This window comes from Conger conger, chromosome 3 (assembly GCF_963514075.1).
Source record: "Conger conger chromosome 3, fConCon1.1, whole genome shotgun sequence".
Taxonomy (NCBI): Eukaryota; Metazoa; Chordata; class Actinopteri; order Anguilliformes; family Congridae; genus Conger; species Conger conger.
In genome coordinates, this window is record NC_083762.1 from 35,725,918 (window position 1) to 35,751,157 (window position 25,240).

Below are 25,240 nucleotides of genomic sequence, written 5' to 3' on the forward strand. Positions count from 1 at the left end.
GGAGGACGAACTCATGAAAACGTGCAATGTAGCCTAATCGAGAAGAGTTTTTGTAGTAGGATACTGAAAATGTGCTTTAGATGTGTGCATAAGCCATTACAATACAGCCCTCAGATGACCTGGATATTCTTTGTGGCATGCTGTGTGGTACATAACATTGTTAAAAGTCATGGATGTGTCAGACATACATGACGACACATTACAGGACTTGCAAACTGCATAAAAGAATACAAGACATGGTAGGATTAAATCAGTCCAATCACAAAAGCAAGCACTTCTCCACAAATGAATGTGTGCAATAATTTATTACCTATATTAATTGGGTGTGGGACCAGAACATGTAAACATTTGACATACAATACAGGAAGATTTACATTTTTATATTATATTTAGTCAAAATTTTAAGACTACAGAACAGCAAAGACAACATTAAAACACAAAATAGTATGTTAGCATCTCAGACAAAAGGCATCACATATGGAACTATATAACATGCAAATCCTACCCAGCAATACCATAAAATTAAGTATTAAGTACTATTTGCTCCCATTTCAAATTCAACATTCTAGAATTACATTGCCATCAATATCACATTGGCTGCATGTGTCTTTTAGAGCGCTGAAAAGCAGTTGCACAGTCTTTCTGGAGTAAAAGACCCTGCGCCTATGAGGGCAAAGCCTTACCCTTGGTCTTGTGCTTATCAAGACAGATAACTTCCTGTCCATCAAACCCAAAAGAGCCTTTTGTGCATCTGCAGAAGACAACGAAAGGCCAGCTATTAAAGTGCATCTTAGAGCTCTATTCAATCTAAATGCACTGAACTAAAACACGTAATTCTTATACAGCATTTCTCATCAATTTCAGGAATGGACTGACTCACGGTACACACTGTAAGAAATGAAGAGTAAAACCTGCTTGAATTCAATAGAACAAGGTTATGGAGTTCTCAAAATGACCAACAATTTAGAGTAGAAGAGTAGAGTAAGAGCCTACGCTACTCATGTTATATATACACATATTTTTACATAAAGAAGCCAAGTGTCATCATATGTAAAGTGTTGGTCCATTGAAATTATACCCTGAAACAGTGTTAAGACTTCAGCTTTTGCCCTGCGTTTTCATTTGTTTTATTACATACGGTAAAATGGTAAAACCTTTCAACAGGGACACTGGCATATGAGTAGTATTACATACTGAGAAAATTTCACAGGTTTTTAAAGGTTATTTCCAAACAAAAATGAGAAATAGTTTTCTATGCACAGTATGCATACTTACATTTGAAACATACAAACTGTGACCAGTAAGCCACAATCCTGGCCCCCATAACAATCAATGATCCAGCCCAAACCAGAGAATCTACAGTAAACCAAACTAGATGCTCAGAAATGGCTTCACCTGAAAGATTCCTCAGTCTGGATAACACTATAGGCTTGTATTGTTGGCTATAGGAAGAAACCTATGTGTCTGGCTGATTAAGCTCGGAGTGCCCAGTCATGTATGTAACTGCTTGATACATGCCATGAAACATTTTTTTCATTTTTGATAAGAGTCCATTCATAGACCTGGTTTCTTCAGTGAGGTTGCAGTAGTGACTTTTCTCCATGAAAGGCTTATTGCAGAAGGGACTCAATCACAGCCTCAGGTTTTGAAGACCTCTTCCTGGGTAAAAGTCAGAAAAAAAAAAATCCGGTTTTTTTCCATTCATTATAATTCGATTTTATTTCTTTTTTTATCTTCAGGTTCTGTTCCACAGAAATTTTCTTTGGTCAAATTGACCTTTTTCTTTTTACTGCTGCAAATCATCCCTCAACTATTCAACTCTGAGGATAATACCACCTTTTCAATCATAATGCCATGTGTATGGGGAAATTAGTATAATTATTCACCATGTCTATCTTTGGAGTAAATTTTCTGAAAACCTGATTTTGGACAATATTACAGGACAACTTTGCAAACTTTTTTTTCCATATCCAGGAAAGTGTTTTGAGAAAATTATTTTCTTGTTATTAGCTTTAGGGGCAGGGACAGCATCATGAATCTCATTGTTAGATCCTGAAATTTCATAATTTTTCTTCATGAAAAAGTGATTATTGGGTTCTGGTGATAAATAAAAATGTCTCAAAACAACCGTCAAACATGTCTTATTTAGAATCTGAAAGAATTATAACAATCTTTACTTGGTTCAGATTATAGAAATGTTTGAATTTGTCATTTCCGTCATTTATATTTGCAAGTCCATATCTCAAGATAATGGAAGTATGTACCTCTGAAATGATCTAGATTTCGGTAGAACATAACCTTAACCACGTTGTATATTTAATTTCTGGTTTAGAAAATTCATAATCACTTGTCTGAAGTTAAACAAATAATGTTTACCTTCTGCCTGTTTTTGGTCTGGATTTACCACTCTTGGAGGTCCTAGGCCTCTCCAGTTTCATCAGTGACTGCCTCATGCTCTCCTCTGTATATGCCAAGTAAACATGGGAGAGGTCCACCTCAAATGGCTGAGAGAGAAAGAGAGAAAATGGTTATCGTTTGATGATGGCACCCACTTCCTGCTGAGATTGACAAAGCGGAAGAAAAAGAAAACACACACATTGCAATTTTTGAAATATTTTGCTAACATACAAACATACCCATCCTGTCAAGGAGGGAATAACAGATCTGCAAGTTAGCATTGAAAGGTTAACTTGCTTTTAACCATATCATCATTATCATTATTCTTTTATTTTAGAAGTTATAAAAATGTTATTTGCATTATTCAAACTTGGTTGATATTTGTTTTTTTGTTTTTTTTTCCCTTTTTCTCCCAATTTGGTAGCCAATTGTAGTGTTAGCGGGAGGAGAATTCCCTTGGGAGAATATACATATAGACTGTTATCTGAATTCAGTCTACACTGGCTAGTAACTGTGACTCATAATTAAAAGCATGTATTGGTTCTTCTCTGCACAAAAACTGACCAAACACGGACAGAATATAAAAAGTCAAGTTTTTAATACAATAGATGTTAGGTTTATACTACTTTTTTTTTTTCACTGTGCCTTACTAACACCTGCCAAAAGTTACAGCCTTGCTCAGATGTCCATGATCATATGTTGATCCAAAAGAAGTGTGCTTCTTCACACAAAGGGAACTGTATAGTCACATTTTAACTGGGTGAGGTGTAGGCTATACCATGGGAATACCACAGCTTGCCATCCCAATGTGGCTCAGATGAGTACAACTTACATCTTTTTCTTTCTTGTCTGGCACCGGGGTCTGCTTCCTCATGTTGTTGCCAGTATATGCCACACATTTCTGTAGAGAAACACAAAGTCTCAGTTTAAGTGGTGACCATGTTGTCCAGCTGCCTTTTTTCAACAAATTCCCCAATGCTGGAATTGTTTTTTTTATTGTTTTTTTTTTAATAAAAAGAATCTATTCTTTTTAATTCAAGGGCATTTACTGTACATCCTTTTTTGGTGATCTGTGTCCAATGAATTATGGTGTTCACTGCAACTGTTCACTTGATACAATGGGGTTGAAGTGCAAACAGTCAGATTTCATTTGAGGGCATTTAATTTAATTTCAAAAGGTTTAAATTCCGTGTTCCCCATTGAGGAAATGAGAAAGGACAGGAGTCTGTTAACAGTGTATAGTTATGAAAAATGGGAGTAGCTAATGTAATTTGCAGATGGCCTTTGTATTAATGTCAAATTGTGAGAAAATGAGATTATGAAGGCGAAACATAATTTAATTTCCTTAAATTAAGAAAAGAAGAAAAAAGAAAAGAAAGCTTTCAGCATCAACTCTTGATTCTTGGCTTTAGATTGCCTTTGGAGTCTGTTATTGGAGGCTGTCAACATGAGGACCATTGCTGTGCCAATGGCCATAACAGCCATTATGAGGCTGTTATGGTTTCATTTCAAATCCAATGTGCTGGAGTAGAGCCAAAAAAACAGAAATTGTATCACTGCCCAAATACGTAGAGACTGCACTGTAAATGCCACAAGCAAAAACAGTGACCACCATCGTACCTGTAGCTTTTTTAAATCAATGACAATACAATTCGGTCCCTTTTCATAAATTTGTTTCTGTAATGGTCCACTCACCAGTTGCCATTCACCTATGTCCTCATTCCAGTGCACATAGTTCTCAATCATGTCCTACACAAAAAACACAAACCACAAACACCTCTGGAATTAAGTCTATCAATAATGTTGACTGCAAAGAATCATTTAAAGAGCAAAAAAATTGAAATATGAACATAAATAAATGGTAGCCTATGACTGCATTCCTGCAATAAATACAAATCCCAGGTTTAAACCACAACAGTTTTTGCTCTTTGTGGAAGTTGTGTTCAGAGGAGACAAACAGGCAGTATCAGTAATATACGGTGGCATACAGTAAAGACCACTTCATTCACCTGCTGGTTTTGGGAGGTTTGGGAGAGATGCTCACCTGGTACTCATGGGGGATGAAGTTGTCGATGATGAGCATCTGCAGGCGCAGCTCACGGCTCAGCTGCCGAATGTTCTCGAGCAGCCCCTCGATTTCACGGTGATGTTCCTGCTGCAAGTCAGCCATCTGCAGGGGGAAAACCCGCCATTACCACCCACTGCCAGTGTAAACCTGCCATTACACTCACTGCCAGTGTAAACCTGCCATTACACTCACTGCCAGTATATAATTAAATAATTCACCCCTTATACTGTCCTTTTCACATGATCATATTTATTTTCATAATAACAAGCTGTATTTCCAATTATTTTCCATTTTGTAATGAGAATTTTCAAATGTATTTATTTCACATCCTAATTCACTTATTTATACATTTATTTATATAACTCCATATTTCTTTATTTATTTTAATTTTAACATGTTTAGTCCTTGACTAATGTGTGAAAGAAAGATGCATAAATTAGAAATGACTTATTTAAGGTAAAGTTACCTTTAATTAAAAGGCAAGATTAGGTCTTGTTAAAATAGAATAATCTTAGAATAATGCCTTCCCACAATACTGAACTTATGAAAATCACTTTAACTGTACTTTTTTTTCTTATTTAAACTTAATGCAATTAGGATACAAAGTTTTAGTTTTAGTTAAGCACACAAGCAGCCATGTCTTAATGTGTTGGTTTGTCATTAGATTGTGTGTATGTGGGAGGATGTACATATGTATGCGTGAGAGAGAGAGTGTGAGAGATGATAATCAGTAAAAAAATTTGCTAGTGGCTCAACTATTCAGCAAATTATAAATACAAAATGCTACCATCAAACTTCAGGAATAACTGCTGCGACCTTTGTTTACCATAACACGATCTAGTCACTTCATGAACGTCCCTTCTGGAAATTACCTTTGTGACCACAACTGAAACTATGATTATTATTTTCACCCACATTAACAAGTGTTCTTAAGTAATGTTCCCTTGGGAGAATATACATATACACTGTTATCTGAATTCAGTCTACACTGGCTAGTAACTGTGACTCATAATTAAAAGCATGTATTAGTTATTCTCTGCACAAAAATTGACCAAACACGGACAGAATATAAAAAGTTAAGCTTGAATTTGGCTCCTAATTACCAAATCAAACACGCTTTACGTGTCATGTTTGTTATCAATCACAAAATCGACTTCGTGTACAATGTCAAGTCTGTTTATTCATTTATAAGCTTATTTCAAAGTTCCTGCACAATTTTGTCTTTATTCATCATCTGATTGTATTTAAAAAGTTCATGCTTGTTTCAAATCTCATGGTCATTTATAATATTGATGTTGGTTTAAGAAATGGCATCCATTCATAATCTCATTTTTATGTTCATCCATCATCTCATGCATTTTTATGTTATTTCATGTTTGAGTGGTCCTTCATTATACCTCTGATTTGGCAGCCATTAGCATGGTCCAAACCTTCTTCAGCTTCTTGGTCTTTCCTTGGGCCTCCTCTTGTAAACTAGTGTACTTCTCCTCGATGTCAAGACGCTCTTGCTGTTGTGGGGGCGGCGGGTGTGGGTAAGATTAGGAACACAGTGCAACCGGCTTGTAAGCATAATGGATGTGGGAATAACTCAGATTAAAATCAATATATTTGTCCAAATGTACTTGTTCAATACATTTTTATGAATGCACTCTACTTCTAAGAACAAACTCATTTGGGGATGGGTGCCATTTCAACATACATTTTGCCCACTAATTTAAGAAAGAGAGATGTGCCTCCTGAGCATAAGAAGCCTACTCCACTGCCTGACCTCCTTCTCCTCCAGCTCCCTCCGTAGCTGCTCCGCACGTTTCCTCCGCTCCTCCAGCTCGTTGTTGGACTCCTCCAGCAGCTTCTCCTGCTCCTCAGCCTTGGCCAGCAGGTCCACTCCCCCCACAATCACCTTCTTCTCCAGGGCCAACAGCTTCTCCAGCAACAACTGATGCTCCTGCCTAAGGAAGCACACAAGGCACTACAATACAATACAGGTTCATTTTTGGCATATATGTCTGCCACAAGTACTGGCTCACTGTCTTCATTGATTATGTAAATGCTAATAGCAGCAGCAGAATGACTTTGGAAGTGTACAGAAACATGTCATCTGCTCAACTTCACGCAAATGCCTCAAAACACATTGGAGGGCACTTCATCCAACAGCAAGTGAATGACCCCAAACATACTGCCGAGCAACAAATTAGTTTTTCCAAAGCCAAAAGTTGGAGAATTCTCGACTTGTCAATTTAGCCATGGATTCAGTCAATTCAGTCGATCTGAATCCAACGGAACAGGTTTCAGCATCTGGGTCACAGACGTAAAGCAGTCATCGTATGACTGAGAGTCTGCTGCACGTTGACTGCATGTGAATGTGGTTTTTAAAAATGTCTTTGTACCAAACATTATGGTGACCGCTGCATATCCACTGATAGCACAGAGCTCGTGGGAGAAGGACTCACTGTGCCTTGAGCAGATCCTTCTCTCTTTTCTCTAGTTCAGCACGCGCCTTGTTCCGCTCCTCTTCTTCCATGTCTAGCTTGGCCTCCAAAGCCTTTCTCTCCTCTTCAATCTTTGCCTGCATCTCAACCATCTTATCAGGTGAGACCTTCTTCTTTCCTGAAAGTCAACCAGTTCCACGTATACAGTGCATCATGATGCTCATTTCCAATATACAACATTACCCAGAAATAAATGTACATTCTGAGAATCACAGCCCACTTTTCCAGTATCTGCGACAATCCCATAAAACAACTAATATCAACTCAGCAAAAAACTTCAGCCAAGACACGGTTCATTTTAATTTGTGGTCATTAAGGATGTTTTGTGAGAAGAAATAAAAACTATCAAGTATATTCACCAACATTTCATCACAAAAACTGTAAATTCACCTTCCACAGTAATAAAAAGCTAACCAGCATTAACATGAAAATAATCTCCTAAAGAACGGTTTCACAACACAGTTCTCAACTGAACATAAAAGTCACCACATTATTCATTTTGTCTTTCAGATTTGTTAGCAAGAGATAACGAATACAAATGATTCAATGTATGGTTTAGAGGACGTGGTTCAAAATGAGAATTCTATGAATGTACATAATGAAGATTATGGACAACATTAACATGGTGAGATATGGATACAGTAAAATCCCGAAATGCAGCCAATATTCTGTCTTTCATGGCTATACAGCTGTGGTTGAAAATCTGTTCTTAATACATAGCTCTGCTGGGTAGGGGATCATTCCAAACCAACCTGCTTGGTCTTGAATTAAGAAGAGAATAGCAAGTCAGAGAGGCAGCGCATTGTGCATCAGGGAGGGGGAAGAGAAGAAGAAATACACATTACTTTTTTCACCTGAAAACCCACAACCGCCTACTTTCCCCCAGAGATGACTGACAGACACAGAACACAGACACAGGAAGAGACTTAGCGTAGCGTGAGACACAAGATGTCACATACAGTGGGCTCCAGAATTAAGTCGTATGCTTTATTAATGATTCAATGGAATCAACCAAAATCTTACATTTTTCAAATAAAAAAAACAGGTTTCACAATTATTGGCACCCCTGGATTAATACTTTGTGCAAACACCTCTGGCGAAGATGACAGCAACCAAGGTTAGAGAACACATATGGAGGGATTGTTGACCATTCCTACATGAACAACTTGTCAGAATCATTGATATCCTAGAGACTGAGATAGCCATTCCAGAATATGGTTATTGCTTTTACTTAACCATTTCTGTGTGGATTTTGATGTATGCTTGTAGTCACTGCCTTGCTGGACAATCTACCTATGACCAGACAGAGCTTCCTAGCAGAGGCAACCAGATTTCTAGCAAAGATTTCCAGGTACGTTCATTGTGCCATTGATCTTATATGGTGCCCCTGGATCACTGTCAGCAAACATCTCCCAAACATCAATGACCCACCGCCAGTAGGTATGAAGTGGTTCTCCTGGTATGCATTCCATTTTCTGCTAAACATGTTATTACATCCCGCTTTAGGGACAGGCCGTAACAGGGTAATGACTGGGAAGTGGGGAATGGGAATGAGAACTGCAGGCTGACGAGTAACTCCAGTCCTGTCTGCCTAACCAAATTTAAATAAACCTTGCTAGGTTTACCGGGTGTGAAGCGGACATGTAGCCAACCCCCAACGGAGATCAGATCTCCACCCAGAACCACCTTCATAAACAATAAAATAATCAAGCAAAATAACAAAGTGTCCTGTTGGAAGGATGCAATCCAGCTGGACACACTCCGGAGCCACTATACGGCGAGCAGAGGGGCAAAGCAAAGTCAGAGTCAGGGTGGGTGAACAGGGTCGAGCAATAATAAGTCACTCGGTCAAACAAACCAAAAAGGGTTGAGCTAGAATCAGAGTCATAAAGGATAAAGCAAGGGTCAAAATCCAATCAGCAAACAAATCAAAAAAGCTAGAAGAGAGTCTTAAGTCAAGCAAAAGTCTGTTGTACACAAGTCAAACAAAATCTGTCGTACACAAGTCAATTGAAGTACACTGCGTTCCAAATTATTATGCAAATGATATTTTTCTCTGATTTTCCTAAATAGTTGATGCAAATGACAGTCAGCATAACTTTCAAGTCATCAACTGTTAGGGTATAATTTTAATGTTATTGAACAAACCTCCCAATGATAACAGTATTTTTTTCAAAAATAAAAAACTTAAAATGCACTGGTCCACATTATTACGCAGAACAGAGTTTCAAAACATTTTATAGGTTGTAAAGAACTGAAAATGGTCATTTGTTGAATTTGCAGCATTAGGAGGTCATATTTACTGAAATCAAAAGCTATTTCAATCAAAAACATCTTAAAAGGTCAAGTTACATTTTAACACAGGACCCCTTATTTGATAGCAGCTTCACAATTCTTGCATCCATTGAACTTGTGAGTTTATGGAGAGTTTCTGCTTGAATTTCTTTGCAAGATGTCAGAACACCCTCCCAGAGCTGCTGTTTGGATGTGAACTGCCTCCCACCCTCATAGATCTTTTGTTTGAGGATGCTCCAAAGGTTCTCAATAGGGTTGAGGTCAGGGGAGGATGGGGGCCACACCATGAGTTTCTCTCCTTTTATGCCCATAGCAGCCAATGATGCAGAGGTATTCCTTGCAGCTGAAATGGTGCATTGTCATGCATGAAGATGATTTTGTTACGGAAAGCATGGTTCTTTTTGTACCATGGAAGAAAGTGGTCAGTCAGAAACTCCACATACTTTTCAGAGGTCATTTTCATACCTTCAGGGACCCTAAAGGGGCCGACCAGCTCTCTCCCCATGATTCCGGCCCAAAACATGACTCCGCCACCTCCTTGCTGACGTCGCAGCCTTGTTGGGACATGGTGGCCGTCCACCAACCATCCACTACTCCATCCATCTGGACCATCCAGGGTTGCACGGCACTCATCAGTGAACAAGACTGTTTGAAAATTAGTCTTCATGTATTTCTGGGCCCACTGCAGCCATTTCTGCTTGTGAGCATTGGTTAGGGGTGGCCGAATAAAAGGTTTATGCACAACTGCAAGCCTCTGGAGGATTCTACACCTTGCTGTTAAGTTTTCGTGAAATATCTAAGGTTTTCATACCTTGTCCAAGGCATTGAACTATTTCACGCTTTGCGGCAGCAGAGAGATCCTTTTTCTTTCCCATATTGCTTGAAAATGGTGGTCTGCTTAATAATGTGGAACGTCCTTCTTAAGTAGTTTTTCCTTTAATTGGGCACACCTGGCAAACTAATTATCACAGGTGTCTGAGATTGATTTCAGTGATCCAAATAGCCCTGAGACACAATACCATCCATGAGTTTAATTGAAAAACAAAAAATGTAATCTTTATGACACTTAAATACAATTTGCATAATAATTTGGAATGCGGTGTAATCCACAAGTCTCACACACGGAAAGGGTTCGCAGAGCTAGTCTATCACGGACAATACACTTGGCCTGGTGACCCCAAGACACAACCAATCTCTGCAATTCTTAAACTGTGGTCCTTGGGTTACTCCCTCACCATCTTCCTTCCTGTCTGTGGGGACAATATGCACTTGCTGCCGCTTCCTGGCAAGTTTGCAACCATTCCATGTCTTACGCCTCTTTATTATTGCTCCTACAGTGCTAAGTGGTTAACAGTTTATGTATGTTTTGTACCCATTATCCGACTTGTGATGATCAATTACCGTCTGTGTCTTCTGAATTGACAGTTCTTTGGCTTTTCCCATGGGTATGGCGGACATATATGGCATACTTGTTACCTCATTTATATAATCTAGTGAAACATGAAGTGATGGAATGACACAAAATAGTTCCTTTAGACTGAGATTAACTAAATTAAAGTAAAATAGTATTGCCAATTTCACTTTGATTTCACTTACAATAATTGGGGTTAGGGGTGCCAATAATGTTGGCACCTGTGGTTTTCAGAAAAATGAGATTAGTAAATAAAAACATTAAAACATGAGAGTAAATGTATTGCAATAAAAGTATATAATTTCCCCTTATGTTGGAACATTAAATATACATAATTATCAATGTTGATTATTATATGCAGCCCTTCTTCTACATTTTTATCAAGGGTGCCAATAATTCTGGAGCCCACTGTATAACAGAACATCAAAGACAGTAAAATATTTCTGGACGAGATGAGAAAGTGAATGATCATGTTTTAAGTACTCGCATGGATACGGTCTTTGTGTAAAATAGGCCAAAGTTTACCAGCAGCACCAAATGTTAATCAGTTTTTAAATGCCATTTTCTACCCGACAGCCTCATGGTTGGTCAGACAAAGTGCAGATGATAAACACAGCTGTTCCATGGTGAGCAGTGCCAGCAACATGCATAGGATAAGGGATAATGAATCATTGAAAGAAAGTGCCATGCAGTTTGATGATGCCATTGTGAGCTCTTGCTAAGCATTGTTAAAAGGGAGAAAATTTTTTGGGGATGTTCCTTCCACTCTGACAAAAAAAAATAAAAATAAAAATTACCAAAGGGTATATCAGTCCCATGTGTTCAGAACCAAACAAGTAAAAGGCTATGCACTTGTGTGTAAGTCATAACCCCTGCATGTGAAATCACAATGCAAGTGTCATTCATAATTCTTGTACATGTAAAATAGCCATCCAAATGTTTGGATGTGTTGGTGTGATTTGAGCCATGTTTATGGATCACTGTTTTTGGGGGTTTTATCCCTTCTTATGGATTTATGCATTTAAATGGGTTGTGTCCCAGATCAATTTCAATAGGCCTTGGTCCAGCCACATCATAAAAAGCCCAGCCTGGACCCTTCTTCCCCTTTCAGCTACAGGCCTATATCTAAACTGGCCTTTTTATCTAAAGTTATTCCAACAACTGACAAATGGTCTCTGAAAAAAAACAACCTTTTTGAATCATTTTCCGTTTCCGTTCCACACATAGCACCTCTTGGACCACAGTGCCGCATTTGATACACTAGTAATTTGAGTAGAGATATCTAACATTGCACTTGATTGGTTCAGATCCTACCTTTCAAATAGACAGTTCTCAGTGTGTTAAGGTAGCTCACTATACTCCCCTGAAAACATCCACTAAATAGTCCCTCAGGGAGCAATTTTAGGCCCAATCCTGTTTTCTTTGTACATGCTCCCACTAGGGGAGATTATCAGAAGATATAACATCTCAGTTCATTGCTATGCTGGCGATACACAGCTTTATGTGCCGTTAAAACCTGGAAACAAGTAAAAGAACTGCCTTGTTACAGTGACTCTGACATGAAGTGTTGGATGGCCGAAACCTTTCTCCATCTCAATGAAGACAAGGCTGCGTTTGTTGCTGTTGGGCCTCCCTCAGCCACAAGGCAGTTACACAGTACTCTTACCAGTCTGTCTGAAAATGTGAAGGCTGCAGCTAGCTAGCTAGCTTGGTGCCATATTTGATTCTAAACCTTGATGCTCATGTCACAAAAGATCCTGCTTTCATCACTTAATAAATATAGCAAAGATGAGATCATAAAATGACTTTGAAAAGGTTATTCATACTTTGATCTCCTCTAGATTAGATTACTGCAAGTCAGTATACTTGCCTTAGCTGGAAAACGATTATCACGATTGCAGTTGGTTCAAAATGCCACTGCACGTAAACTTAGAAGAACCAAAAAAAATATGACCCTATTACCCATTTCAGCCAGACTACACTGGTTGCCAGTGAGTTTTAGAATTGATTAAGATTGAAAAAAAGAATAACTTTTAAGGCCCAGCAGGGCTTAGTTTATTAGCCTAATGCTGTCTTTTTACGCACAAGCTCTCACATAATATGTATTGTACTGTATTACAATTAACAGATAAATCCTACACATCTAAACATGAGAAAAAGAGGAAATAAAATCTCAGGTTCACAAGAAAAAGACTGGAAATGACAAGCGCTCCAGCTGAAGCCTTAGAATTTGCACTTTTCCTAAACCAAGAGGCTGCATTACCAATTCACATTGATCAAACTTTCAAGGTCTGCCAGTGCAGATAATGTTTCAAATCAACTGAATTTCCACAGAACTGTCCAACAAAGGCACAGTGGACACATGGACAGTAGTATTGCCTAGGGAAGAGAATAGCCATCTGTAGTCCCCGTCTTATCTGGCAAGAATGACTCCTCTAATCTACCATGTACTTGCAGGCTGCCTTCACCAATTGCAAATTAAGTGCATTTTGCCAACACATTAGCCAAGAAGCTCAGCAAGTGGGCTACAGGCATTTTACATGTACATATTCTGAGGTACAAAAAAGGTGTTAGTCACATGGACTGACAGCGATTCTTCACACAAGGGGCAGGAAGGAGGACTGGGTTAGTTGTTCTGAAGTTGCTCCCACTCACTGGGCTGGGATTTCTCCAATGAGTTCAGAATTACAGAACAGGCGGAGTCTGAATCTGAACTACTGCTGCTGCCTGCAAGAGAGAGAGACACGCCACGACATGGCTGGCCAATCACAGTACAGCACAGCAGAAGACATGACAGGCAGAGAGCAATAACATGGGTGCACTTGCGCTGGGAGAACCCTCAGCCCATCTCTCTTCACTAGGTTCTGTATAGGTAGAAACTGCAGCACACCTGAGCAATTAGAATGCTAACTCACAAGTGGCAAATGTCAACCTTACAAAAACCCAGCTGAGTGTCATTTTTGTGATGAAAATTGACTGCCTGTTTGTTTGACCAAGAGTATTCCAACTCCAACTCACAATAATAACACAATAAATATACACTACCGGTCAAAAGTTTTAGAAGACCCCAATTTTTCCCGTTTTTTTTTTTTTTATTCAAGCCGTTCAAGTCCAATTAATAGCTTGAAATGGTACAGAGGTAAGTAGTGAAGTGCTAGAGGTAAAAAAAAGGTAAGGTTACCCAAAACTGAAAACAACTTAAAGCTGTTCTGCAGCAATGGAGGTTGATCAAGCCTTGAAAGTTGGTGCTACCAATTCCTACAGGTGTTCCAACTTTTCTTGATTACTTACAACAACAATAAAAGTAGTGTTGTAACACACTATGGTACCATACCCTTGTGAGCATCATTTGAACAGTATTGTACTGCAGAAAGTAGTGTGTTACTATAAAAATGGCGAGAAAAAGGCAATTAACAATGGAAGAGAAACAGACCATCATGACACTTAAAAATGTAGGGCTTTCCTACAGAGAAATTGCGAAGAAAGTCAAGGTGTCAGTGAGTACAGTTTCCTTCACCATCAAAAGGCACTCAGAAACTGGGAGAAACTCTGGCAGGAAGAGGTCTGGCAGACCCAAAGCCACAACAATCAGAAGACAAGTTTCTGAGAGTCAACAGCTTGCGTGATAGGCGGCTCACAGGACAACAGCTTCAAGCACAGCTTAATAGTGGTCGTAGTAAGCAAGTCTCAGTTTCAACTCTGAAGAGAAGACTTCGACTTGCAGGTTTGAACGGTCGAGTTGCAGCAAGAAAGCCATTGCTAAGACGTCAGAATAAGAAGAAGAGGCTTGCCTGGGCCATGAAACACCGCCAATGGACTACTGAAGACTGGAAGAAGGTGTTATGGACTGATTAATCAAAGTTTTAAATCTTCGGTTCATCACGCAGGATTTTTGTACGCTGTCGAGTAGGCGAAAGGATGGTTCCTCAGTGCGTGACATCAACTGTCAAACATTGAGGAGGAAGCGTGATGGTCTGGTCTGATTTGTCTGGATCCAGGGTCGGTGACTTGTACAGAGTGAGAGGCACCCTGAACCAAAACGGCTACCACAGCATTCTGCAGCGCCATGCAGTACACTCTGGTATGCGCTTAGTTGGTCAGGGGTTCATCCTACAGCAAGATAATGACCCAAAACATACATCCAAGCTATGCCAGAACTACCTCAGGAAAAAAGAACAAGATGGTAAGCTTGAAAACATAGAGTGGCCAGCACAGTCTCCAGACTTAAACCCCATCGAGCTGGTTTGGGATGACTTCTGCAACAGAGTTGGGAAGAACTTTCTGCAGAAAATTTGATTTCCATTGTAGAAAGAATGCCACGAGTGTGTTCAGCTGTTATATCTGCCAAAGGTGGCTACTTTGATGAGTCAAAAGTTTAGAATACATTTTGGTTTATAAATTGATTCCATGATTTATTTTTTAACCTCAATTGTTTATTTGTTCTATGCTTTCATTTCAGAGTACAATGAGACATTAAACTGCATAATTTTCAATAAAAAACTGGAAAAATTGGGGTGTTCTAAAACTTTTGACCAGTACTGTATGTTGTTCATAATTTAATTTAATCATTTAGTAATTTAATTTTACACTTGCAAATAATAGTAATAATAAATAACCCCAAAAAATGTAACTTTGCCTTTCTGATCAAAATGCATTTTTGCCACACAAACCATAGAGCGATTTCAGTTTTAATTTACTGAAGCTAGCTGGAGTGCAACATCTAATTTTTTCACTTTTCGACATAAAAAAAACACAGAATCCTGCATTGACGTGATCACAACTTAACCTTTTCTTAAACTTAAAACTTAGTTCTGTATTTAGAGGCAAAAGAAAGAGCAAGCCCTTAAGTAACTTATCCAGCAGTATGAAATGCAGTGACTGGTTTTTAGTTCCTTATCATTTATGTCATTTGACATTTCCAAGTCTCTAATAATGGTAAAGTACCAAGAAGTCATCTTGGGGTGTTTCTTTGAAAAACGGATGCAGAAGGAAAAATATGCTGATGAACGCATGTACATTATCATCTGCTGGTGTGACTATTAACCACAACTGATGAGAAGGGGAGACAAACCCTTGCAGAGGGAATCAAGTATAAATCTTTAAATGCATAAAAAAGTTTATATAGCTCCTGTATTATTGCTCTGCAGCCATTCACTGCAAACAGCTGTATCCAAGTCAAACTGTACTAACAGAACTTGACATGAGATATGCAGTGATATGCACTAGAATTAATATGTAAGTGAACAGAATCAAACCTGACCTCTACATGGTAAAATGTTAAACATGACACATTTCTACAAATTTTAAAGCAAGATTATTATTTAATTTAAAATTCTGACAGTTTCAAAATAATGAAAAAAGGCAAAAGGCCCTGTGAAAAGGTGAAAAGGAACCCTGTCAGTTCCTCCTCGAGCAAATATAACAGCTTGTAAACGAGGCTATACTTCAAAATGTAAACCACTGGCGAGCCACAAAAACAAGATGGCCAGGTTCCAGTACTTAAGAGCAACCAGAGAGAAAGAGGTCCGCGGTGAATAGGCTGACAGGAAGGAACAGTACAGTATCAGGAACAATAAGGCAAATACCCACACATTTCAACAGTGGTATGCAGATGAGGATCTCTGAACACACAAGTCAAACCTCTAAGTGGATAGCAGCAGAGACCAATAAGTCTAATAAATACCTAATAACGTGCTCACTGAGCGTATGTGTGTATGTGTGTGCAACAGAAGGAAAATGTAAAAACCATTTGCTTCCGCGCTTTGACGCACGCAGACACAGAAACATGGACACACTCAAATACACATACTCACACACACGCGCACACGCAGACACACTGTAAGTCCTGTAACCACACTTCTATCGCCATTTCAATATTTTTGGATACTGTGGAGGTGATCTTTGAAGACCTAGTCTCTCAGAGTAAAAGTGCCATGCAGGTAGAGATGCACTGTGAACCACGTAACTGAAAGCTGTACCATGCTCCCTCTCCCGGCCGATAAGGCTGCGTACCTCTGCGTTTCTGTCGCCTATCCCCTCCTTCGCCTCCCTCCATATCGCCATCCTCCATGTCCTCGGATCCGCTCCCCTCCGAACCGGAGATCTCCTCCCCTGTAATGCCAGAAAAGGGCTCATGCTTTTCTCCGCAATAACGCACAATCTTTCGCGTTCCCGGCAAAATCACAGATAAAAATTTCCCCTTTAATGTCACAGATGAACATTTTCCCCTGTAATTTCACAGATCAAAAAGTCAAATCTGAATCTTGTTGCATCACATTATAAGATTATAAAGTACTACCCACAACGTATTTCGCAAAACATATAAGAACTTCAATATTAATATAGACATTGACATTTCCTGTTTCTTGTGAATGTGTCATAGTTGTATTCCCTTGTGGTTACTATATGGTGTCTGGTTGGTGTTCGCCAGACATAGCACTTGGAGTTCTGCCCAAAGAGTACAATCACAATCTCATGCTCTCAGAGTCCTTTAAATACCATTTGGCAAACTCCAAACTCAGAAGTGGTTTCTGTCTAGCCACTCTACCACAAATGCCTGATTGCCAACTCTGATGTTTCCATTTCAGAATTATTGAGGCCACTATGCTCCTGGGAACACTCAAAGCTTTAGAAATGGTTTTATACCCTTGCCCTGACCTATGCCTTCTGACAAGGAGGTCTACAGAGAGCTCCCTGGATTTCTGTCCCGATATGCAGTGTGAATTGTGGGACCTTATATACACAGGTGTGTGTCTTTCTAAACTTTGTCCGATCAATTCAATTTGCCAAAGGTGAAATACAATCAAGTTCTAAATCCCAGGAGATCAGCAGTTTCTTAAATACTCAAACCAGCTCACATGGCACCAACAATCATGCTACGGTCTAAATCCATCCATCCATCCATCCATTATCTTAACCCACTTATCCTGAACAGGGTCGCAGGGGGCTGGAGCCTATCCCAGCATACATTGGGCGAAAGGCAGGAATACACCCTGGACAGGTCACCAGTCCATCGCAGGACACACACACTATTCACTCACACACTCATACCCATGGGCAATTTAGACTCTCCAATCAGCCTAACCTGCATGTCTTTGGACTGTGGGAGGAAACCGGAGTACCCGGAGGAAACCCACGCAAACACGGGGAGAACATGCAAAGTTCTAGACCCATCTCAAGGATAATAAAAGCAAACAGGATGCACCAGATTACAATTTGGAGTGCCACAGCAAAGGATCTGAATACTTATGTAAATGAGATTTCCGTTTTTGATTTTTCATACATTTGCAAAGAATTCTACAACATGTTCTCACTTTGTCATTATGGGTTATTGAGCATAGATTGATGGGCAAAAATTGAAATTTTATCAATTTAAAATTAAATCTACCACATAGTGTACAAAAAGTAAAGGGGTCTGAATACTTTCTGAAGCCACCTTACAAGTGATGTTAGAGTACAATTTGTGTATATTTCTTGTGCTACCCTCTTAGCAAGGTTTCTTTGGTAAAAGATTATTCTCATTTCTCATTTCAATAAAAATTACATTTTAAAGGGTGACACTTTCTCTTCATGGTCATCAGAAGAGTCACACTATCCATCTTGAACCAGCTCAACACTGCCATCTGGCTATGGCTTCGGTCATTCCATTCAGGTTTTAAAAGGTTAACCCCTGCCATTTCTGAATGTTCTAGAAAAAAAGCATACCTTCCTCCAGTTTCTTCTTGAGCTCCTCAATCTCCTTCTGAAACTGCCGGAGGAGGGCATCCTTGGGGTCCTCATTAATCCTGGCTTTGTTCTTGATGTTCTTTGCCCGGTTGGCATAGCGCAGGGTGCTGATGGTCTCGTCATAATTGTAGTCCGCAGGCCCAATGTTTGCACACTAACAGGAAATAAATATAGAGTAAATTCTGCCTCACAGGTCCAAAGGGACAGCAAGAATGTATGAAGGGGTGATCTTGCGCTTGAAACAGTGCTAACTGCTGTGCTAGCAGGCTGTCCTTACATTCTGTATCACAGGAAGTAAATAAAAGGCTTCAAACCAATGGTAACATGATGGACATCAAAGAAAGAGTCGTTACCATCATTGTTTTCGAATTTCCTCCCAGTGAGTCTTGCAGGAGGCGGGTGAGTTTGGAGTTTCTGTAGGGCACATGGGTGCTTCTGCCATCCACCAGAGCAGAAATAACATTCCCCAGGGTGGAGAGAGAGAGGTTTATTTTTGTGGCCTCTTTCAGACGCTGTCCTGTTGCTCCCGTCTTTCCCTGCCTCTCGGATCCCTGGACCAAAAACAGCAGAATTCAATTCTACAGAAGACCATTCCCAGGATATATGTAAATAACGACTTTGCATGGGTGACAACAGAGGGTGAGGAAAATGCACTCAACATAACAGTATCTGAACCTATTATTAGCGGATAGAGGGTCACAAGACTGGATCCATGTTGAACATCAGCTAGAGGCTGGAAAGACTCACTGCCAGGTCTATGGCAAACGGCTGTAGAGTCAGACTGCCAACTTGGCAGTGAGGAAGAGAGAAAATCTCATTGCTGTTAGCAGATGGAGGGTCACAACACCAGGTCTGATGATGATGTGTGACATTAACAGCTTAACAGCTTGAGGGTCTTACCGCGAGGTCTACTAGGTGTAGTTTGCCCATCCGCACATGCTGGTTTCCATCGACTCCCTTCTCACTGCATTCAATTGTGATAGTGAAGATGGCGTGAGATCGTGAACTGTGTTCGTTCATGTTCGTCGCTCCCACCGAGCCTAGAGAAGAAGGACCGTTTCATTCACTCCATTTCATATTTCCTTCCACCACTGTATGCATTAAGATGGACAACTGCAGCATCAGACGTTTTGTACATTTCCTAACTTCCTTGTAAACCAAGACAAAATAACAAAACTAATGTAGAGATTGAGATTTTGAGAGGGAAGAGTAAAAGTGCAAGTGGTCACTTCCAAAAATAACGATTGATCTTTTCAGATCTTTTTCAGGGCTGCTAGTTGGCCAAGGTATCAAATCTGGACTATGCCAGTGTCAGTGGCAACTGTGAATTTTGCATTACTACCTGGCAATGCAAAGAAAAGGCTTTGGTGTCGCTGAGGGAAGGATATATTCCGCCAGCCCAAAAGGCCATGTTTCATCACCCAGCAGGAAGCCCTACTGGCACCCAGTCTGCTTACTCAATCTAAACATAAAGCTTCTTCCGCCTGCTCATCGGCTGATCTGCTCATGACGGTGCAAGCTGAACATTTTGCACCGTCGTGGACTGCAGTACGGAAAGATGCAACGGTCTGATTTCACAAGTTTCAGATGAGAGCACATGCGTCTCTGCGCTCTCTGAAACACAAACAACCCCAGATTGAAAAAGATTCCCCCAGATTCTTACATAATCATATAAGCACATACCATAAATGAAGTGCTTTGAAAACTGCTTTTAAGTTATATGGTGAAGAATATTCTGCTGCCTCCACATTTCATGTGTTCAAGACTGTCTGCAAACTCACGGTTCTTGTGCCCAAGTGTCATAATCCTGTCCATGTCATCTGCATTGTTCACCACATAGCCAGACAGGTCCTTTATGTAGACTCCCACATCTGGTCTTTCTTTGACCTGTTCAAAGAAATACACACAGAAAAAAAGCTGTAGATTTCTACTGCTGTAACCTATCCACTTAAGAGTTATGATGCATTGTGTGTTCAGAGATGCTCTTCTGCATACTGTTATTGTAATGTGTGGTTATTTGCGTTACTGTCACCTTTGACCAGTCTGGCCCTTCTCCTCTGACATCTCACTAACAAGGCGTTTCTGTCTGCAGAACTGCTGCTCACTGGATTTTTTTTTTGTTTTTTTGCACCACTCTTTGCAAACTCTAGAGACTAGTGCGCATGAAAATCCAAGGAGATCAGCGGTTCCTGAGATACTCAAACTCAAACCACCCTGTCTGCCACCAACAATCATTCCATGATCAAAGTCACTTAGAAATTTTCTTCAGCCCAAGCTCATCTCTATGAATTTTTCACTCCCCTCTCAATTAGGTTTGTGTCTTCCTGAGTTTGAATGAACTTGGCTTCCATGTTTCAGCGGATACTTTGAATTTTGTGCACAGCACAAAGACTGACACGTTGACTGACCAACAGACAGTAGCTCCCTACTCATTTGATGAAAAAACTGCTTTACCCGCACACCATTGCTAATTGAAGAATAAATGGTTGCAAGACTGAACGTGATTGAATAGGACACATCCAGAACAAAAACAAAGACACGTGGTATCGCGTTATGGCATTTACATTTTAAGACCTTGTGTCACATGTTACAAAAGAAGGGATGTGATCATATTGATATATTACACAGAATTAAATTCCTTCTGTATATACTATAATTTTAGGGTGAAAGTAGTAAAGTTATGTATTCTCTTGACCTGGCCAGTACATGATTGTATGCATTGCACTGCTGCCACACAATTGGCTGATTAGATAATAGCATGAATGCGAGTGTATATTCACAATCATCATATATCATTATGAGGGATTCTAATCTGTGGTCATTACTACTGGTGCACTACTGTTCAAACATTTTCAAATTCTGAGATATGAGGTTGTTTCCTGACTGAACTACGATCAGATTTTGTAGGAAGATGACAAATGTATACGTCTATAAATATGTATTCACAAAGGCACTATCAATGAGCTATTTTATAAGCAAAAGTTAGAGTTAACCCCAAAAGAACAGCAGAATTTATTAACACATTTGTTCAGAGAAAAGGCTTTAGCAAGCAAAAAGATTTTTCTAATTCATTGACCTTTTAAGCTCTGAGTGCAACCTCCCACTACAAGCATAAAACTACCAAATCACCTTCTGTTTCATGAGAATTGAGTGATTATGACCATGAGCACTCACACTTGAAACTCTTTGAAAATTTCATGATCCTTTGGTCTGTTCTTGTGAACTCTCCTCTTCAATTCAAACACGCATCAGTTCAAGTTTTAAGATTGAGATGGCCATAGCAAAACAGTACTTTTGTAGAGAAGAAAAATGTGGCGGAAACTACTGGAGGGAATAGAGCATCTGACTCCCATCTCACCTCTAGCCTCTGCATCTGGTCCTTGCCCAGCAAGTCCCTCACTTCTTCATTGTAAATTTCCAAGTAAGACACTCGTACCAAGAACCTGACAGGAAAGATGTGGATTAACTCTGAAGGTCCTTGCCCTATACCAGTGTGTTGCCCAAAAGCATTAACAATGCAATCTTAGCTTTAACAGTTGTTTTGAATGTAAAATAAGAATTACATTGCATGCATCCAACAAAACATTCAATCACTGCTCATTTCCAGAGGACATGAAATTCTTTTCAAAGATTTTTTTATCCAACGGTGTTTCCCAGCCAACCGTGATAACTTGACATTCTCAAATATATTTAAAAAAACAAGAAAAACACAGCACTCTTTCCCCACATAAATGTTTAAAATGTGATTGTACATTAAAACAAATCATCCTACTAGTGAGCCTGCGTCATTGTGATGCATTACCTACATGAAGCATTGTGTGACATCAAAAATATTTTAAGCAGGTGGGGATGGCGTCAGCTGTAAATTTAGCCAGGATAATTCACATACTGTGCTTTTGGGTTCTCCAAAAGGATGGAGAAAGCCAAAATTATTCACAGATTTCATTAAGATGCCAGCGAGCATAATACCTGAATGCTACCAATGTATTTTACATAGTATTCAGTGGTCACTCAAATCTCTGAGAAGGCACTGAGGCTAAAAGTAAAAATCTTACTTGTCAATCTGCCTCGCAGGAAATGTAGAAGTACCATCATTTATATACAGGAGAGAAGTGTTTTTAAGTGAAAATGTGTGTCTTGTATTGGGGTACAAGTCATCAGCACAATATGCTAATTAGGTTCGTGGTCTCACCTAGTGTCACCCTCTGCTTTGGCAATGTGGCCAAATACATGAGCGAATGAATTGGGAATTATTCCTCTCAGCTCCGGTACTGCTCGGACACCTTCCATTGTGAAAGTCTTACCGGTCCCTGTCTGGCCATAGGCAAATATTGTTCCTGAAACATACAATGAGTGACCTTTTACTGTAACAAACAGACAACATGTTCGCATGTGCAACGTGCATAGTAGACAGTAGTTATAACATATACAGATCAATTTTGGGCCAGATTCACAGATATAGTTTAAGCTTTGTGCTGCACTAAATAGTTTTGTATGGTTCATTACAAATTGAGTTGTAGGACTAGGCTTAATCTACGTTTGCGAAACGTGCATACATTGTATTTGTAGTCAATAGTATTACAGGCCAAGACTTTTTAAACAAAATAATGACACGTGATACCTACTCACCATTGTAGCCTTCCAAAACTGAGTCAATGATAGGTCGGGCAGTTAGATTATAAACATCCAACTGTTTGCTCTCTGGTCCAAACACTGTGTCAAATGTGAATGTTTTTGGAGGTTCGTTGGAAGTTTCTAATTTGTTGACCGTTATTGTCCCCCGTATCTCGTCCACAGACACCGCCAGCTTGTGACCCATCATTTTTTCCTTTTGATTGAGCGGCCGACATCGCACCACCACTTTGACATTGTCACTGACCTCCACCTTTTCTGGTTTTTCCAGCTTGTTACTCTGTTAATAAAAAAATAATAACAGTGATAGCTTGTCATTTATGGAAGCCTATCCATGCTAATTGGCAATTACATTTCGTTTTCATTCCATAGTTACAAAAACTATTTCATAATTCAAATGTTTGCACATTTCCAAGTTAATGTAAGCACTTTATCTCACAATATTAAAATGAAAATGCAAAGTCCATTTTGTATCCAGTTTCTGTCACCCTCTACAACAAAAGCATGTCGTAATTTAAATGAAAATGAAAAACCAAGTTTGAAATAATAATTTATTGTAACCGCATTATGCATGACAAAAATTGGCCGTTTCTCATCATGTAATGTTCATGTTTTCATGGCACAATATTTAGGAAACGGCTACACTGAAGGCGATTTGAAAACACATAATTTAAGCAATTAATTCAAATAATCTCAACTGAAAAAAAGAGTGAAAGAGCTCCTTTAATTTGAAAATGAAAATGCAAAACGGGCTTTGGCATTTTCATTAGAATTATGACTTTTTTTATACACGGAATGAAAACGAAATGTAACTGCTGATTTACATTTTAATTGTGGGGCGGATATGCTTCCCTAGTAATTAAGATGACATGTATTCATAATTATAGAACAGTTAGTACCGACTTCGCCTTGTGATTGGCTGTAACAAGGAGCGATATTATCACAGGATAAGTCACCACTTCTCGTGTATTACTGCATAAGCAAACAGTTGCTAAGCTACATAGACAATAAAATGACTTAGTTTGCTATTAATCAGTTGCAGCGTACATGCACTGCATTTCTAATCAATTTAACAATAACGTTGCAAAATAATGAATCATGTAACATCTCTGTACAGTAGTGCGCACCAGCTAACGTTAGCACTTAGAGGTAGCTACCTGCTGAAAAAACAGCCTGTAACTGGTTGACCAAAGACCAGCTCCCAGCTCGACATGGTTTAACTGGTTGACCAGTTCAGACTAGCTCCCAGATTGACATGTTTTGACCAGGTCAAGCTATGTTTTGAAACAGCTGGTAGCTGGTTGACAAGCTACCAGCACTCGCTGGTTGACCAGTGTTATGACCATCTTGGCCATGCTGGTTGACCAGCTCATACCCAGCTAGACCACCTTATGACCAGCTAAACTAGCTCAATTTTCAAGATGGCATAGCTTGATTTTACAAAAGGGGCGTTCATTCAATTGAGGCAGAAAGGGCAAAATCTGACAAACGTTGGGAATCAGTGCTATCGTATCGTCGGTCAAAAATAATTGGCTAGCGAGATAAATAACGTTGCCTGTACAAATGTCTCAGGACGAACAATTACTGGTTAGCTAGCTAGCAAGCCAACATCTAACATCTAGCTAGCTAGCTAACATAGGCAAGTAGGTCATTTGAAATGTCAAGCAATGCCCACATCTGTACAAAAGGAAACCGCTAACTGCCATACATTAGCAACAATAGCTATAACGTACGGTTGTTAGCTAGCTACTAATAGCCAACCAGCTTACATTACGTACATCGTAATATGGTGGTGTTAGCAAACAAGCTAACTTACTTGTAGAATTAATCAAACCACAAGATAAACAACGTATAATATTAACACGGCTACACTGGCAGGCTAGTTAACTTGCACAAGTAAATACAACACCATGCATGTCGTTAGCTAACGTTAACCATCAACAGAAGGATATAGCCAGTCATCGTTTACCGCATAGGAAGGGAGGGACCGCTGCTAGGCTAACAGTCAAAACAAAAGCATTAACTGGTGAGCTTGTCATCATGCTAGTTAATAGATCTCTTACCGGCATTTTTAGAAATCAGCTAGTACGCTGAAATATGCAGACATCCACTGCCAAAATAAAATGGCAAAAATGTATCTTAGGTGACTTGACAAAATCACATACAGGTAGCTCGTCAACAGAGCTCTACGACCCCATTTAAAAGACCAATACTTTTTTCATT

At 39.5% G+C, this 25,240-nt stretch overlaps 1 protein-coding gene across 2 annotated transcripts; it reads right to left on the minus strand.

The window, feature by feature from the left end:
- Positions 1–286: 286 nt before the first annotated feature.
- Positions 287–25,240, minus strand: kif3a (kinesin family member 3A). Of its 2 annotated transcripts, XM_061234714.1 has the most exons (18): positions 25,081–25,240; positions 23,015–23,297; positions 22,578–22,722; positions 21,744–21,828; positions 20,167–20,272; positions 19,286–19,425; positions 18,739–18,936; positions 18,365–18,539; positions 16,673–16,771; positions 13,316–13,387; positions 6,916–7,072; positions 6,234–6,414; positions 5,863–5,973; positions 4,442–4,567; positions 4,093–4,146; positions 3,230–3,298; positions 2,377–2,504; positions 287–1,659 (listed from the first exon to the last, which is right to left on the minus strand). In XM_061234714.1, the coding sequence occupies exons 1-18, from the start codon at positions 25,084–25,086 to the stop codon at positions 1,611–1,613; spliced, it is 2,184 nt and encodes a 727-aa protein (XP_061090698.1). In that variant the 5' UTR covers positions 25,087–25,240; the 3' UTR covers positions 287–1,610. The 2 variants fall into 2 exon arrangements, with proteins under 2 accessions (XP_061090698.1, XP_061090697.1); XM_061234713.1 differs by lacking the exon at positions 13,316–13,387.

Coding starts and splice junctions, on each gene's coding strand:
- kif3a (XM_061234714.1), bottom strand. Junction 13,388..16,672: donor TAGGCGACAGAAACGCAGAG/GTACGCAGCCTT, acceptor TCTCTCTTGCAG/GCAGCAGCAGTAGTTCAGAT. Junction 5,974..6,233: donor GGGAGCTGGAGGAGAAGGAG/GTCAGGCAGTGG, acceptor CCCCCACAACAG/CAAGAGCGTCTTGACATCGA.